At 47.2% G+C, this 16,793-nt stretch overlaps 1 protein-coding gene across 3 annotated transcripts in view; it reads right to left on the bottom strand.

The window, feature by feature from the left end:
- The window catches only part of LOC308552020 (steryl-sulfatase-like), an 82,648-nt gene that overhangs the window by 22,193 nt on the left and 43,662 nt on the right, over positions 1-16,793 (bottom strand). For all 3 annotated transcript variants that reach the window (XM_081126978.1, XM_081126977.1, XM_081126979.1), the window contains 5 exons: positions 16,497-16,637; positions 16,175-16,296; positions 15,944-16,066; positions 12,968-13,391; positions 11,872-12,008 (listed from right to left, as the gene is read on the bottom strand). In XM_081126978.1, the coding sequence (XP_080983104.1) occupies positions 11,872-12,008; positions 12,968-13,391; positions 15,944-16,066; positions 16,175-16,296; positions 16,497-16,633 (943 nt within the window). In that variant the 5' untranslated portion in view covers positions 16,634-16,637. The remainder of the gene's footprint in view (positions 1-11,871; positions 12,009-12,967; positions 13,392-15,943; positions 16,067-16,174; positions 16,297-16,496; positions 16,638-16,793) is intronic.

The raw sequence follows: 16,793 nt of genomic DNA, 5'->3' as shown, positions 1-16,793 counted from the left end.
AGAGGGATACAATTTCTAATTTCCACAGAGGCCTATGTACTCATAGGCTGCTGGCTTAATTTAATCAGTCAGTGCAGGCAGGTATACTTTGGGATATCAGAGTCTGAGTCCATTTTTGTTGTTATTAATCTTCATCGAGGATTTTTACATTGCTTTTAGAGATAATGGAAGGGAGGGAGGAGGAGGGGAGAGAGAGAAACATTGATGTGAGAGAGACATCGATTGGTTGCCTCCTGCACATGCCCTGTCCAGGGCTGGGCGTTAAACCTATAACCCAGGTACGTGCCCTTGACCAAGCAACCCTTCGGTGCTCGGGCTGATGCTCCAACCACTGAGCCCCACCGGCCAGAGCTGACTCCAGGTTTCATGATCTGCAACTGTTAAGGGCCTTTAGGCCTCCCCTCCTCCTATCCACTTGCGCTCAATAAACTAAGAAACCCTGGGTGCTGCCTCCTGCTGTGTCTGTGAACCTGGAGGAGCCCTTTCCACTCCCCGACTCCTACCCGCTGGGGAGCTACCATGCTCTCCCCAGAAGCCTCATTCCATGTGTAATAAACCTGCTCATATCCACCTGGTGGGGGTGGGGCATTATCGGTCTGGACACGGGCACCAAATTTTGGGTGGCATTCTTCTCATCACTGTAGGGCAACCCCAACCCCTGGAGTTCTACAAAACACCAGGCATCCTCTGCACAGACATAATAACCAAATACAACCACATCCTATGCAGCAGGTAGGTCCTCCCAAGTGGAGATATCCCCCCACCCCAGGGTGGCACCCTCACCTACTTGGCCGAGAAACGGAGAGAAGAAACACAGAGTCAACCCTCCATGGAGGAGGCAGAGACGATTTCCAATTTCCGATGCAAAAGCAAGACCAAGTCGTTTGTTACAAGATACGTTTTGGCTATTTTGTTGCAAATGCCACCAGCTGAAGCACTTTCCACCTTCCTCAATTAAATGCAAGACCAAGTCTCTTGTTACAAGATATATTTTGGCTATTTTGTTGCAAATGCCACCAGCTGTAGTACGTCCCATTCTTTCTCAGTTCTTTAACTCGTATAAAAAACACCCATAGAAGGCTCACCATATACATAAATGTCACACTCAGGACCAAGAAATAAGATGCATGTGGGACGCTTGAGGGACCCGTCTCCCGACATAAATCTTTAGCAGGCAGACATTTATTCTGGTGTTGTTGGTACAGGTCAGCAAACCACCTGTATGCTAGGGCTTGGTGTTATTTGGCTCTGATGTGAACTTAAGCCCCATCGCTTTGAAAATCGTAATTAGTTTAATGAGTTGAAATAAGAAGGATCACTTCCATTTTGAAGGAAAAAATGCCCCTTTTGGCTCATATAATTTCTAAGTGAAATAATAGACTAGACAGGCAGCAGGAGACTGAGGGGTCTGTTTCCTTGGGTTGTAATTAGTATTTTGCAAAAGGGCATGCAACCGGGCACCTCCATTTCAAATGAAATCCACCTTTCATGTATTTACAAATATCTCAGCATGAAGAAAATCCTGTGAAGAAATTCCTTCTTACAAAACGTGACTTCCAAGACAACGTCTGTGGACACAGAATCCTGCACACAAATATTTACAGCGGGTTTATTTTCAAATGCCAGACCTTGGAAGCATCCAAGCCGTCCCTCAGTAGGTGAGTGGATAGACAAAGGATGGTGCATGGAGACAATGGAATAGCACTGATTACTAAAGATAAATGAGCTATCAAACCATGAAAAAACACGGAGGACGTTTACATGCGTATGACTAAATAAAAGAAGCCAAACTGAAAAGGCTCCCCACTGTCTGATTCCAACTCTGTGACGTCCTAGAAAAGGCAAAACTGTGGAGACTGTAAAAATTTCAGGGGTTGCCAGGGGTTTGGAGGGAGAAATAAATAGGCAGATAAATAGCACTTGTCCAAACCCATAGAACATACAATTCAAACAGCGAACCTTCCTGTAAACTATGCACGTTAGCTGATGAAACAATGTATCAATATTGGCTCATCCGCTGCAACAAATGGACCTCATTGATACAAGATGCTACAAGGGAAGTTATGTGCCAATGAAAGAGTATAGGAAAGCTCTCTGTTCTCTCTACTCAATTTTCCTGTTACCCTAAAACTGTTTTAAAACCCCCCCAAAAACAGTGCAGTGCTGTTTTAAAAATGCCTTTAAGTGCCGCGCTGACTCAGGTCTTCCTCATGCACGCTTTCAACATGAGTTGATGAAGCACATAGAGAATGTGAGCTAGGGGTAAATGCTCAGGTAGGACAGAGCATTAGGGACACCTTTTGTCCCCAAGCCTCCTGGTGACAAGTCCCCTCTGTTCGCAGCAGCTGCATCTCCCTGTCACACCTCCTCCCTGGGCAGTCCCTCCGAATCCCTATATTTCAAATGGCCTCAATGAGATATTTACCTCGCGCCTGTCAATGTTCTTTATTCATTGCCCAGGGCGCTAACTTTAACATTTTCATCCAAAGCGTCACTTACGGCTGGGCTGAGATTTATACGAGAGGATCTAGCTGACAGATGGCAAACTATTTGGTTTAACTGGTGGAGAAATTGTCAGATTTCTGGTTTCCTTTCAGTCTCCCCCCCCCCCCCGAAACACACACTTGGGATCCCCTTCTGTTTAGATCTTAAGCTAGACTCTCACCTGTAAAGCCCCAGAGCCCATTCCGCATTTAATTTTGCCTAAAATGGATCAGATCGGGTGGAGCAAAAGTAAGGTGATAGCCGTCCGTATGAAAAATAATACAATCATTAATAAAAAATAATAAACGAATCAACTCTGTGTTTTGCGTATGCACAACTGTAAACAGACTTCCCCCCAGCCTGCACGAAGATCTGACATATTTCTCTCCTAAAAATTTTGAACAGAACTCTCCCCTGCAAACAAAGCTCCCCGTTTTATTCAGAGCAACACATCGCAAGTCAGAGGTCCGCAAATATTACTTTTCAGGAAGGCTCTCCAGGTATAATGCCGCCAATTTATACCGGATGATAGCTTTGAATTACCGATGGTGGACTGCAGGATGGCTTCTAAATGAAATGTTTTATTTCTGAAGCTTTCTCATCTTGTTCCCCGAATGAAACAAACACTACGGGAAATAAGCCATTTCGAGAGCAATTTGTTATTTAACCGCAGACAACAAGAGCGAGCTTATCAAAAAATGAGGACTCCCTGACCACACTTCCGTAAGCCTCAAATAAGAAACCGTGGAAATGGGGAAATCTGGCTCCTTTGTCTTCCAGCTGCGGGGAAGGGGGGGGACATTAAACTCTACAGAATCCCTTCATTCGGTGTGGTCACCCCACAGACACGTGTTTAGCCACAATTGAGGGTCAGCCCTATGACCTGCTACCCCGGGGGGCGAACAAAAGGGGTTCGCAAAGCACCAGGTCCCGCCTGAAGGGGGCGCTGACACATAAAAACGAAGGGCTCCATTTCTGGCTTCTGGGTCCCGACAGAATCAGACCCTGTTGAATGCTGGGTCCCTGGCTTGCTCCCCAGGAATATTTCCATCAAAGTTGAAAATAATAACCTATAATAGAGCTTTGCCGGGAAAAATAAAGGGTATTGCATCCAAAACACTGAACCCAGGACTGGTCCCTCACTGAATGCTCAACGCCCCTGAGCTCCTGCAACGGAGTTTAAACATCGGCCAGGCTGGTTCTAGACCAATCAGGGTAATTATTTTGTAAGTTATATACATGTCTAATCACTATGCTGTACACCTGAAACTAATTGATATACGACCGGACTGCATGTCAACTGTAATTGAACATTTTTTTAAAAACGGAAAGAATTCATCTTGCCTCAAAGACGCCTCGTGATTTCCACCTGATCTGGCTTTCTCTTTTCTTCCACAGAGCACACAAACTATCGGAGCAACCTTCTGTGAAGCACTGGCTCATTAAATAAAAATAAAAAAATAAAAAAATCTCCTTCCGCCACCCACCAGAAACAATTAAGAAATAACTCCCGCCTACTCCGTGTCATTCCAGGGAACACGGGAAACTCAAATGTCCCCCTAAATGGCGTTAGCACGTCCTTTGTCCCATCACGAGGTTACGGGTGGGAGTGAGATTTCCCCGCTGGGCCCGGAATGTTAAGGGAGCACCGGGCGGTGGCTGGGGCTCTCCACGGACAGGAGGAACGCTCGGCGTTACTCCAGGGAGCCGGCTTCTTTAAAAATGGAACGTCTCGGTGAGACACTGGTTAATAAAATTATATAAGCGTCAAGTGCACAGTTCTCTGCTACATCACTTCCGTACATGGCAATGGGGGCCCACCACCCAGAGTCGAATCTTCTTAGCCTGTGATCAGATGCTCGCCCGCGTCCGCCGCCGAGGGGCCCAGGAAAGCCCTGCTGTCCCCGCCCGAGCACGGCCGCTCTCCGTGGGCTTACAGAGCGTGAGAAACATAACCAACATCCACACATCAGAAGGCACCTGTCAGTGCACAAACAGATTCATTCTCTCCAGCGGGAGGCGGGGTCCGTTCCATGCAGGCGCACCCGCTCTCGCATGTCTCCCCGAAATAAACGGCCGAGCTTATCTCAGGCTCCATCCTGATCCCCTCCACGGCCTGGAGCTCAAGGGATCCCACCGGCGGGACGCTTGGAAGCCTGCGAGTTATCTATTGTAGGGAATCAGGTTCCAAAGCGCTTACGTAAAAGAAAAATTTATGGCCCGAAATAAAAGTCCTAAGAGTGGATTATTTATCTGCTTTCCAGGCGTTGGTCTAGAGACAAAAATGATGTGGTGGCTTATGGGGTGTAAGGGGGGTGGGGATGGGGGAGTTGGTGTTGTTTGTTATGGCGGCTCATCTGTTATTTGATGTCACAATATATATATCTCTATATATTATTGATCTACATAGCTATATATTATTTAGATAGATAGATGATACATAGATATAGATAGATGATGATGATATAGATAGATAGATGATAGATGATAGATAGATACATAGATAGATGATAGATGATGATAGATGATATAGATAGATGATAGATGATAGATAGATAGATAGATAGATAGATGATAGATGATGATAGATTATAGACAGATAGATGATAGATAGGTAGATAGATGATAGATGATGATAGATAGATAGATGATAGATAGATAGATAGATAGATAGATAGATAGATAGATGATAGATAGATAGATGATAGAAGATAGATAGATGATAGATAGATGATGATAGATAGATGATAGATAGATAGATAGATGATAGATAGATAGATAGATAGATGATAGATGATAGAAGATGATAGATAGATAGATAGATATAGATAGATAGATAGATATAGATAGATAGATGATAGATGATAGATAGATAGAGAGATAGATAGACAGATAGACAGATAGATGATAGAAGATAGATGATAGATAGATAGATAGATAGATGATAGAAAGATAGATAGATAGATAGATGATAGATGATAGATAGATAGATAGATGATAGATAGATAGATAGATGATAGATAGATAGATAGATAGATAGATAGATAGATAGATAGATAGATAGATGATAGATATTCCTCACCGAGGACATTTTCTCCATTGCTTTTCAGAGAGAGTGGAAGGCGGGAGAGAGAGAGAAACATCGACGTGAGAGAGACACGTGGATGGGGTGCCTCCTGCACGCACACCAACCGGGGCCGGGCATGGAGCCTGCAGCCCAGGGACGTGCCCTTGACAGAGGACAGCAGCCATGCTCTGAAAAGATAAGTGACCTTCTCAAGGTCACACCGGGAGGAAGGCAGGAAGTGAGAGGGAGGTCTGATTCTGAAACCCAGGCTCTCAGACCCTGCCTGGCCCCGTGCATGGACTCGGTGGTTAGACCGTCGGCCCTCAGACTGAAGGGTCCTGGGTTCGATTCCGGCCAAGGGCACGTCCCTGGGTTGCAGGCTCCATCCCCAGTCCCGGTCGGGGTGCCTGTGGGAGGCAGCCCATCCGTGAGCCTCTCTCACATCGGTGTTTCTCTCTCTCTCTCCCTCCCCCTTCTACGCTCTGAAAAGCAACGGAAAAAATATCCTCGGGTGAGGAATAGAAAACACACCGAAGAATGGAAAAGGGTAAGATGAACACGCTGTCCTGCGGACGGCTCCCTCTCCGTTCGCTCCCGTCTGTTTCCAGGAAACCCGTCCTTAGTTTGCGTGGCCCCCGGCCGCCGTGAAAATGTTGTGATTTCTCCCCATTAGAGCTGCCGCCCCCTCACAGCTGTGACGTGTGATTTCTCCGCCTGCGCTTGCACCTGCTCCCACCATCTGCAAGGCTCTCGCATCTCCGCTCAGCCAGCTTCTGGGATCAGCGAGAATCGGGGAGGGCGCCGCGTCTCCTGCAAATAGTCTGAATGAGCCCGGCTAGTCCTCGGGCTCACAGAGGATGCCAGTGTTTCCCTGAGTCAATGACACACACGCACCCAGAAGAACAGGGCCCTTGTGCGTGTCCCGCGGAATGACCCACGTGCGTCTGGCGGAAAACCAGAGTCAGAGGAAGGCACTTTCGCACCAGTGCCCGTGGTCCCTGAGTCCCCGGGGTCACAGCCATCACAACAGGGTGGCCGACGAGAGCCCCAGGCACTCAGACAGGCAGGTGAAGCCCTAAAAACCCAGTGCTGCCCGGCTGGCGCGGCTCAGCGGTTGAGCGTTGACCTATGAATCTGAAGGTCAGGGTTCGATTCCAGGTCAGGGCACATGCCCAGACTTCAGGCTCAATCCCCAGTTGGGGGCGTGCAGGAGGCAGCCGACCAATGACTCTCTCTCATAGATGTTTCTATCTCTCTCTCTCAAGCCAATAAAAACATGTTTAAAAAAAAAATTGTGTCACATATGCCTTGGGATTTGGAAATCGGGAGCAACAGCTGAATATTTAAACTGCATGTGGCAAAGCTGAACTTAGTGGAGTGGTTAGCAGAGCAAACTGAGGAAGGTTTGGCTGCCGCGGCTCTGTGTCATGTCCCCTCGGACTACAGGCCTTCCGAAAACGTGCTGACCCCACTTGATAAATGACAACAGAGATTTTTGTTTGTTTAATAAAACAGGAAAAATGTTTGACCTTTCTAGGAATCAATAAAATGTGGCATAGGTAACTTTTCAAAAGAGTTACCCTCTTTCACTCATCATATTACCAAAGACATTCATTATTCTTATTTTTTAGAAATCATAACGTTCAATGCTAGCAAATGCGTCGTGAACGGAGCCAATCAATTCTTACGACAAGTTCCCTATTCTGGCATTTATCTTTGCCTGAATATCTCTGTACAAACTCTTTCTATATCTCAAGGATTTTCTTTTTTATTTTACCTATAAGTTGCACATGTTTTTAAATTGGTTTGTTGTTGGTCTTTTTAGTTTGCTATCTTTTCTGACATCAGGGAATTTTAGATATTTTTTTGTAGTTAAATACAGCAATCCTTTCCTTTATTATGTATTAACTTGCTTATGCTTAAAAGGACCTTGCTCGACCATACATCAGACACACAGATCCCAGTATACTTTCTCGCATTCTTAACAGGTGCATTTCCCAAATTCAGTCTGCATGGGAATTTACTTAGACATGTGGGAAACAGCCATGCGGGGTGGTGTGCAAGAGAGTCAGATTAAAATCCTACCCTATCTCCACGACTCACTTCCCTGTAAAGTGGGCTTCTTGATCTTGACCATTATCAAGACTTTTATCCTCCTCCTACCATCTTCACCAATTTCATCTTCATCATTTTCATTCATCATTTTCTTCAACATTATCACCACCATCATCATCACCATGATCATCACCATGATTATCACCACCATCGCCGTCGCCATCACTGTCACCACCATCGCCATCGCCATCACTGTCACCACCATCATCACCATCACCATCATCATCATCATCACCATCATCATCATCACCATCATCATCACCATCACCACCATCGCCATCACCATCACCATCATCATCATCATCACCATCACCATCATCATCACCATCATCATTACCATCATCATCATCACCATCGTCATCACCGTCACCATCATCACCATCCCATCATCATCATCACCATCACCACCATCATCACCATCCCATCATCATCATCACCATCACCACCATCATCACCATCCCATCATCATCACCATCATCACCACCATCATCACCATCCCATCATCACCATCATCACCACCATCATCACCACCCCATCATCATCATCACCATCATCACCACCATCATCACCATCACCACCATCATCACCATCATCACCATCCCATCATCATCACCATCATCACCACCATCATCACCATCGTCATCACCGTCACCATCATCACCATCCCATCATCATCACCATCATCACCACCATCATCACCATCCCATCATCATCACCATCATCACCACCATCATCACCATCACCACCATCATCACCATCATCACCATCATCATGAGCACCGTCATCACCACCATCCCATCATCAACATCATTACCATCACCACCACCACCATCACTATCACCATCATCATCTCTCTTACATTCATGCAAATCACTTACTACAGTGCCAGGCACCACTGAGGTAACTATAATATCCCCCGAAAGCTTAATCATCATTAACGTGCCATCTAGTCTTAGCTGCATGCTCTCAAATGCCACCTTTCCATTTACGCGAGAGTCCCACATTTAAAAGAAGGTCCCATTTATCAAGAATAAGAGCGTTTAAAAAATTCAAGACAGGAAATGGATGCAGTGATCCCAAGGGAAATACCCAGCCTTAGGGCTGAGATTACATCCTGCAAAGAACAAAGGTGTGACAAGGGGGATGCTGGCATTGCCTTTGTAGGCCCTGCAATGTTAGTATTCGAGACCTAGAAGCAAGGAGGTTGATTTGTAAACATTTGTCCTGCATTTAAAGGAAGATAAATCTCAAGTCCTAACTTGCTCAACTGCTTTTAACACCCTTGCAAAGGAACGATATCCAACCCCACAGCTGGACACAAACCTAAGAGAAGGCCGTGCTGGCCTAGAAATTCCAGCACCTTGGACAGGGCCTTGCAAACATCAGGGGCCTGCACCCAGAGAGGGGAGTGCATGGGACGCTCAGGGCCAGGCGCCGGGCAGTCACTTAATAGGTGGTAACTGTGATCATGAGAGAATGTTGGCCCATCCCTGAATTGCATTACAGTCCCAGGATTTTAGCCGAGCCTGCGTGGTTTTACAGCAAAGCCCCTTTCATAGCCCTCACACCACGTCTGAGCGGTCAGTCTCTCCTCGGATCTCGTTAATACCAGATAAGCCATCACGCAGCTCAGAACAAGGCAATGAAGCCCAACAGCGTGGGGAGGAATCGGCCACGGCGGACGATTACAGAATAAAGGCCCTTTGTGACGAATATTTCAGCCTTTACAGGTACAAAGGCACCTGCCATGGAGAAGGTCATGGTCCACAGAACCAGGACGCCTCCCACATTTCTGAAAGAAAATGCCCAGAATGACAGAAATGTACTCTCTCCGGTTAAGTGCTCCTATCTGAGAGCGGGGAGCCTTTCTTTTTAAGCAAATGCCCCCATTTTGTTTTATTGCATAATTATTCGGGACGCCGCGGTCGGCTCCTGTGTGACAATCAAAGGCTCTCCTTGGAGAGAAGGGATGCCCCTCACAACGCTCGCGTGTGTTGGGTTTGTAAAGCGGTGGAAACGCCCTCGCAAATTAATGTCAGGGCTTAGGGGAAGGATTTCGTTTTTGGGCAAAAAAGAAATCAGTCATCTATTAATATTAGATCAGGCTCTGCCGCAGATCTCAAAGGCTGAAAAATAGTCTTTGTTCTGTTCTAGAGGGACCAGTCATTTTAAATAAAAGGGGTGTAAAAAAAAATCAGAAGTTAGAGTTTTAATGAGTCAGGGTATGCGTATGTTCCATAATAATTAAATAAAATGAAGTCGTTAAATAAAACTTAGCGTATAAATGTGTCTCCACCAGCGTGGGATTGCTTGCCACCCAACAGACATCTACTCACGCTGCAGAATATTCTCCTGATCTGCACTATTAAGGGGCAGGAAATATACCCTGGTGGACACGCGACATTTTAAGGAGAAATGAGAGGAGGCAGGTGGGTGTCAGCGTATGTAAAAGCTCGACATAAAATCCATTCTTTTAAATCTCATCAGGGGGAATATTCTGGTTGTGTTTTCCCCTGGAATTCATCATCTGTTGTTTTACCGAGTCACAGAGGGGTACAGGAAACACACACACAGACCCAACGACTTACAACGTGCCTCCTCTGGATTCTTCGTGGAGAGATGATGCCGCGGAAGCCTAGAGATGAAAGACATCTCCCAAGTTCACGGAGATAGTTAAGAAAGGGCTAGAAGCCAGGATGTAAGTCCGGCCTTCTTGTTTTTTAGGACGGCGCTCTTTCCAAGATTTAAAGAAGGCAAAAAGCGAAACAAACAGAAAGCAGAACTTGTTCACACTGGGCGACCATCATCACTTTCAATTTGCCGCTTAAAACAAACCAACAGCCCTGGCCGGTGTGGCTCAGGGGTTGAGAATTGTCCCAGGCACCACGAGGTCAAGGTTCGATTCCCGGTCAGGACACGTGCCCGGGTTGTGGGCTCGATCCCCAGTCGGGAGCGTGCAGGAGGCAGCCAATCCATGACTCTCATCATCGATGTTTCTCTCTCTCTCTCCCTCTCCTTTCCTCTCTCTGAAATCAATAAAAACATATTTAAAACAAAAAAACAGACCAACAAGCTTATGGTTGTCTAACCACTATGCTGTCCATCTGACACTAAAACTATTACAAAATCATATTGAATGGAAACTGACCATTAACAACAACAAACTGCGATCAACAACAAAAACACATGGCAAGGTTCAAATATTTCCGTAACATCGAGATTTAAAGGTTAAAAACAATCAGCGTAGCAACACTCAGAAAAGGGGGGGGACAAAAAATGAGAGACTGAAAACAAAGAGGAAGCAAATATACAAATTCCTCAACAAGCTGGCTGACTGGTGACATTTGGGCCGTTTGTCCAGATGGACTGAGCAATGTCAACACCAGACAACATCCCTAGCGAAGGCCAGGACTGAGCTGGAAGTTCAGAACCCACTGGTTTCCGCGCCTTCACTGAACCCCCACATTCTTGCTACCCCGACACTGTGGGATGGGCCCGAGACTGCCTAGCTGTGCGAAAGAAAATAGCAGAAAGCTCAGTCCTGGTTCCTCAGATGGACAGACAAGACACGTTCTTAAAAGAAAGCCTGAATAAGAAGTCTTCCCAGTACCCAGAAAAAAAAAAAAAAAAGCCCATTTATAAGAAATAGGGTCTTATTCTTTCCAGAAAGGAGAAAGTATATGGAGGCCAACGGGCTCTGAAGTTCTCAGAGCTGTAGCAAGAGGGACACGGCATCTAGAAGAAGCAGATCCAGTGGACTGTGGCAGCGATGATATCAGCACCCATGGGAGACCCCATGGGAAACTCGCCAAGGCTGTACCCGCGTGCAGGTCTCCGCCTTCCCCAATCCACCACTCCGCTAATTTTGCAAAAGACAAAAGTGTTGCCCACAATGAATCGTTACTAGAATAAGTGGTGGTAAGAACTAATACTTTGGCCTGTTTTTCCGTTAATGTCTGATCCCCGGCCCATAGACCCGGACTCCCCCGGGCACTGCATCTATATCCACGGGCTGCACATGATTTTCATATTCTGTTCACCTTTCAGAAATAGCTTGTGTTGGTTACACTTCTGGGTCATTAAAAAGCACATTTACAGTCTATAAAAGTATCAGGAATTAGGTGGAAATTCATAGGAATTCGGCTGGGAGGAGAGAAAGACTCAGCCGCATCTTAAGCACACATGGAAGATAAAGACACACGTACCCACACCCCAGTCCATTTCCTCGGCGGCGTCCCCGTAAGCGCCGTGTTTGCTTTTCCCGGCAAAATCCTTGGACGAGAAGAGGGCCGTGTGCACCTGAATACAGGAGAAGACGAGCAGAAAGGGCGTCTCGGCGTTCCTGGAAAAAAAAAAATCCCAACAGTGAAATAAGCCCATTTGCCACCATTCTGATGAATATCGAACTATTATTGCGCGATGCCATGGCACGGTTCAAAACACACCACGAAAGGACGCCTAAGGGTGGCCCTTTTTTCTTCTTAATTCAGGGAGAGAGAAGGCCCCATAGTGCCTCACAGGGTTAGTGACTCATTGGCAGCCTCTACGGATCGGCAGATGCAAGTGCTGGGTGCGTCCTTGAGACGGTCTCCAAGGACAACACAAGACCGCGGGTCATGGCTGCTTTGCTCTTGAATTGTACCCTTCCCTGTCTCTATGGTGGTTACTATGAATTCAAACGCCTTTCAAAAGACACATGCGTGCACACATACGCACACACACACATGCACACACATGCACACACGCACACGCGCGCGCGCACACACAGGGCACACACGTGCACACATGCACAAACATGCACACACGCGAGTGCAGGCATGCACACACGCGCACATGAGCACACGTGCACACACACGTGCACACATGCACACACGTCTGCACACATGCACACGTGCACACACATGTGCATGCACACGCGCACACGCATACATGCACACACACACTCTAGAGTCAAACGACAAAGTTACCTTTTCTCTCCTGACCTCCCATTGGATGATTAAGCTCACGGTGACACCTGAAGCCCCTCTTGTCACAAGCAGGCACTTTTTTCAGCACGGTCACACACCCACGCGACGTGCACGATCCTGGCCTAGTCCCCTGAGAGCCCACCGCGTCGCCAGGCGGCCGTCCAGCATGTGGGCGGTCCTCCTTTCCTTCCCTGACGCCCCTCCAGAGAGCCTGGCTGGGGATTTCTATTCAGCAAGGCAGGGGAAACGGGGCCAGGAGGACCAGGCAGGTGTCCCACCTTCACGGAAACCACCGTGCTTCCCAGGCACCGTCGGGACGGGATGCGATACCAACCTGCGTATGAACCGGGTGGCGTCTGCGGTGAGTCTCTGCGTGAGGTTGTCATAATTCAGGGGCTGCTCGCTGATGTCCCGGTCGGTCATGAGGAAGCAGTTCAGGGGCCGGAAGAAATGCAGGAAGCACAGCAGGGCGCAGAGGATGGCGGCCGCCAGGAAGAGCAGGAACCAGAAGACGAGGTAGGGCACCTGCAGCAGCCCCAGCCACCTGAGCGCCCCCAGGGTGACCAGGGAGACGGCGATGACCTGCAGGGGAATGAAGACCAGCAGCCGGATGCCCGAGGTGAAGACACTGCCCTCCCCGGGCTTGCAGTCCCTCAGGTTGGTGACAGGGATCCCGTGGAAATAATCGAAGCCGTGCGTGGAGGGGTGGTGACAGAAGTCGGTTTTGTTGTGACAGTGGGTTCCAAGGTGCCACTTCCCTGGGAAGACAAACGGGGGGGGGCTATGTTTAGTACCAAAGACACCCCGACTCGAACGTGAGCTTCTGCCTCCCGCACACGGAAGAGCAGGATCTTCCTGCCGATTTATTAACCAAAGTCCTATTTCCCGGGACCCTACAGTTTGTTTTTAAACTTTGTCCAAAAATTAGATTTTCTTTCATTTTTTTCAAATGTATCTTTATTGTTGAAACTGTTACAAATGTCCCCCCCCCATGGATACTCTCCTCCGCTGCCCCCAGGCCTTCCCCACACTACTATCTGTGTCCACGGGTTATGCACATAAATTCTTTGGTTCATCTCTCCCCACCCCCGCCTTTCCTCTGAGCTCCCTCCGTCTGTTCCATGCTTTTATGTCTCTGGATCTATTTTGTTCACCAGTTTATTTTGTCTTTAGATTCCACATAGGAGTGACCCTACAGTTTTTTGCTTTCTTTCCCACAAACACTAGGGTATTAACTATTTGTTCTACCAGAAAACACAAAGTCATTTAGTTATTAGAAGAAAAAAAATGAAAACGAAAGACCGAAACCTAACATATTTAATGGGCAGGAGATGTAAGTATATAGAAAAAAAAACACCCAACCACGTGTTCTTCTGAGATGGATTTTTTTTTAAAATACATGTCCTTAAAATTAAAGTCTTGGACCTGACTTGATTTTCTGCCCTGAATGGGAACAGTGGAAATGAGTTCTTTCTCAAAAGAATGCCCCTGAGGCATGATGAAGTCATATGCATAATTCAGCAATTATTTTAAGTACCTATGAACATTTCTTATAAAATGTTAACTGTACCACTAAATTACTGAGTGCCTCACACACACAAAAATGATGATGGTTTTACGACTACACGTGTGAGGAAGGAGACTGGTCATCCTGCCCCAATGAGATTTCCTATGATTCGTCGAATAAGGAGGGAGATGGCACCATTCGTATCAATGGGATACAATCAATATGGGAATTGATTCCCAACTGAGACAAATTAGGACACAATTTTAGTATTAAAAAGTAAAATGAAAATATCAATGTCCAGCTGCTGTGGCTCAGCAGTTGAGCATCGACCCAGGAACTAAGAGGTCACCAGTTCGATTCCTGGTCAGGGCACGTGCCTGGGTTGTGGGCTTGATCCCCGGGGGGCGGGGGGGGTGCAGGAGGCAGCCGATCGATGATGTTTCTCTCTCTTCGATGTTTCTATCTCTCTCTCCCTCTCCCTTCCTCTCTCTCTAAAAAAATAAATAAAAACATATTGTTTTAAAAAATAAAATATCAGTAGCATGATGTGTATATGTGGTTTTGTATGGTCTGTGTGTGTAATTATATTATCGATCATCTGTCCCATCTATCTATCTCATATGTCTATCTATCCATCATCCATTCTGTCTATTGAGCTATCTATTCTTGTCTGTCTCTATTACTTATCTCATCTACCTTTCCACATACCCATCCATCCATCCATCCATCCATCATCCATCTCATCTTTATCTCTATTACCTATCTCATCTATCTGTCCATCCACTCATCCATCCATCCATCCATCCATCCATCCATCCATCCATCCATCATTCATCCATCCATCATCCACCCATCCATCCATCCATCCATCATCCATCCATCCATCCATCCATCCATCCATCCATCATCCATCCATCATCCATCCATCATCCATCCATCCATCATCCATCCATCATCCACCCATCCACCTATCATCCATCCATCCATCCATCCATCCATCCACCCATCATCCACCCATCCATCCATCATCCACCCATCCACCCACCCACCCACCCACCCACCCACCCATCCATCCATCCATCCATCATCCACCCATCCATCCACCCATCCATCCATCCATCCATCCATCCACCCATCCATCATCCATCCATCCATCCATCCATCCATCCATCATCCATCCCCCCACCCATCCATCATCCTTCTCATCTATTGATGTATATATCTGTCTCTATTACCTATCTCATCTTTCCTTCCACTTCTCCATCCATCCAAACACTCATCCATCCATCATCCATCTCATTTATTGGTCTATATACCCTTGTCTCAGTCACCTATCTCATCTGTGTCCCATCCATCCATCCATCCATCCATCCATCCATCCATCCATCCATCCATCATCCATGTCATTTATTAGTCTATATACCCTTGTCTCAGGAACCTATCTCATCTGTCTTTCCATCTACCCCTACATCCATCTGTCCATCCATATTTCTGAGTGCCTATCATTATCTATGTATCTATCTATCCATCCACCCACCATGCACCTATCTTCCACGTATTCATCCATGCGTCCACAGACATAACACATGCAAACACACACACAACAACAACAACACACATCTACACAAATAACCCAGGTAGGAACACTGTGTTTTAAATTAAAACTGAAATAATTTCTTCCCTATTTAAAGTTGCACCCGCTGTATCAGCAACTCCAACGCCAACAAGGCTGCTCTCCTGCCCTCCCCACTCTCCCGCTCAGCCCGCCCAGGTCCCCGCCTCCCTGTCCTCAGCGGCCCTCACCTATCAGAGCGGTTGTGTAACCTTGGCTCTTCAGGAGTCTGGCGAAGGTGATCTCACTGTTGGGAAGTCCTCCCGAAGAGGCTGAGAAGAGGAAGACTCCTATTCGAGACTGAGATGCCATCCCTGAATCAGAGGAAACCAGCCATTAGGATGGGGGGGCCGTTAAGAGTGGAGCTGGGAGGAGGCCCCCGGGAAGAGGAGTATGGCCTAAGGATGCAGCCAGGAGGTTACCTGATCGGATGGGGTACCGGCCTGTCATAAAGGCTGCCCTGCTCGGTGTGCACAGGGGCGAGGCTGCCAGGTGCTGAGTGAGTTTCACTCCCCCCTTGGCCAACCTATCAATATTAGGAGTCCTAAAACAAACAAACAAAAAGCCGTTATTCACGATGATGTTGAAAATGCAGCTTTCTCTGTGTCGTTTTATAGTGAACCAGCTCTCAATAATCCAGCGAGAGTGAGGGCTGTGCTCTGCTAACCCGTGTTCACCATCAAGGGAAAAACGGCCTATACACAGAGCCACGTGTTCACACGGTGGCCGGGCCCGTGGCCCTACCTGAGGGTCGTGTTTCCATAGCAGCCAGGATCCCCAATGCCAAGGTCATCGGCCATGATGAGGACAAAGTTGGGCTTGGAGGGTGCGTGGCTCTGAGCCTCGCACAGAACTAGCAGCAGAAGCCAGAGGATCTTCATGTTTCTGCAAAGTCAAGGAGAGGAGAAGTGAGGGGCGCCGGCACCTGCTGGACCGTCCACCGGCCTCTCTAGAACCTTCCTCCCTCCTTACACATGTGTCAGACGGCGGACAGGTCTCCAGAGACATAGTGTCAAAGACATCGCCTGGCGAAACATTGTA

This window comes from Miniopterus schreibersii (assembly GCF_964146895.1).
Source record: "Miniopterus schreibersii genome assembly, chromosome: Y".
NCBI lineage: Eukaryota > Metazoa > Chordata > Mammalia > Chiroptera > Miniopteridae > Miniopterus > Miniopterus schreibersii.
Note: the sequence above shows the minus strand (reverse complement) of the source record. Positions and strands in the feature narration are given on the sequence as shown.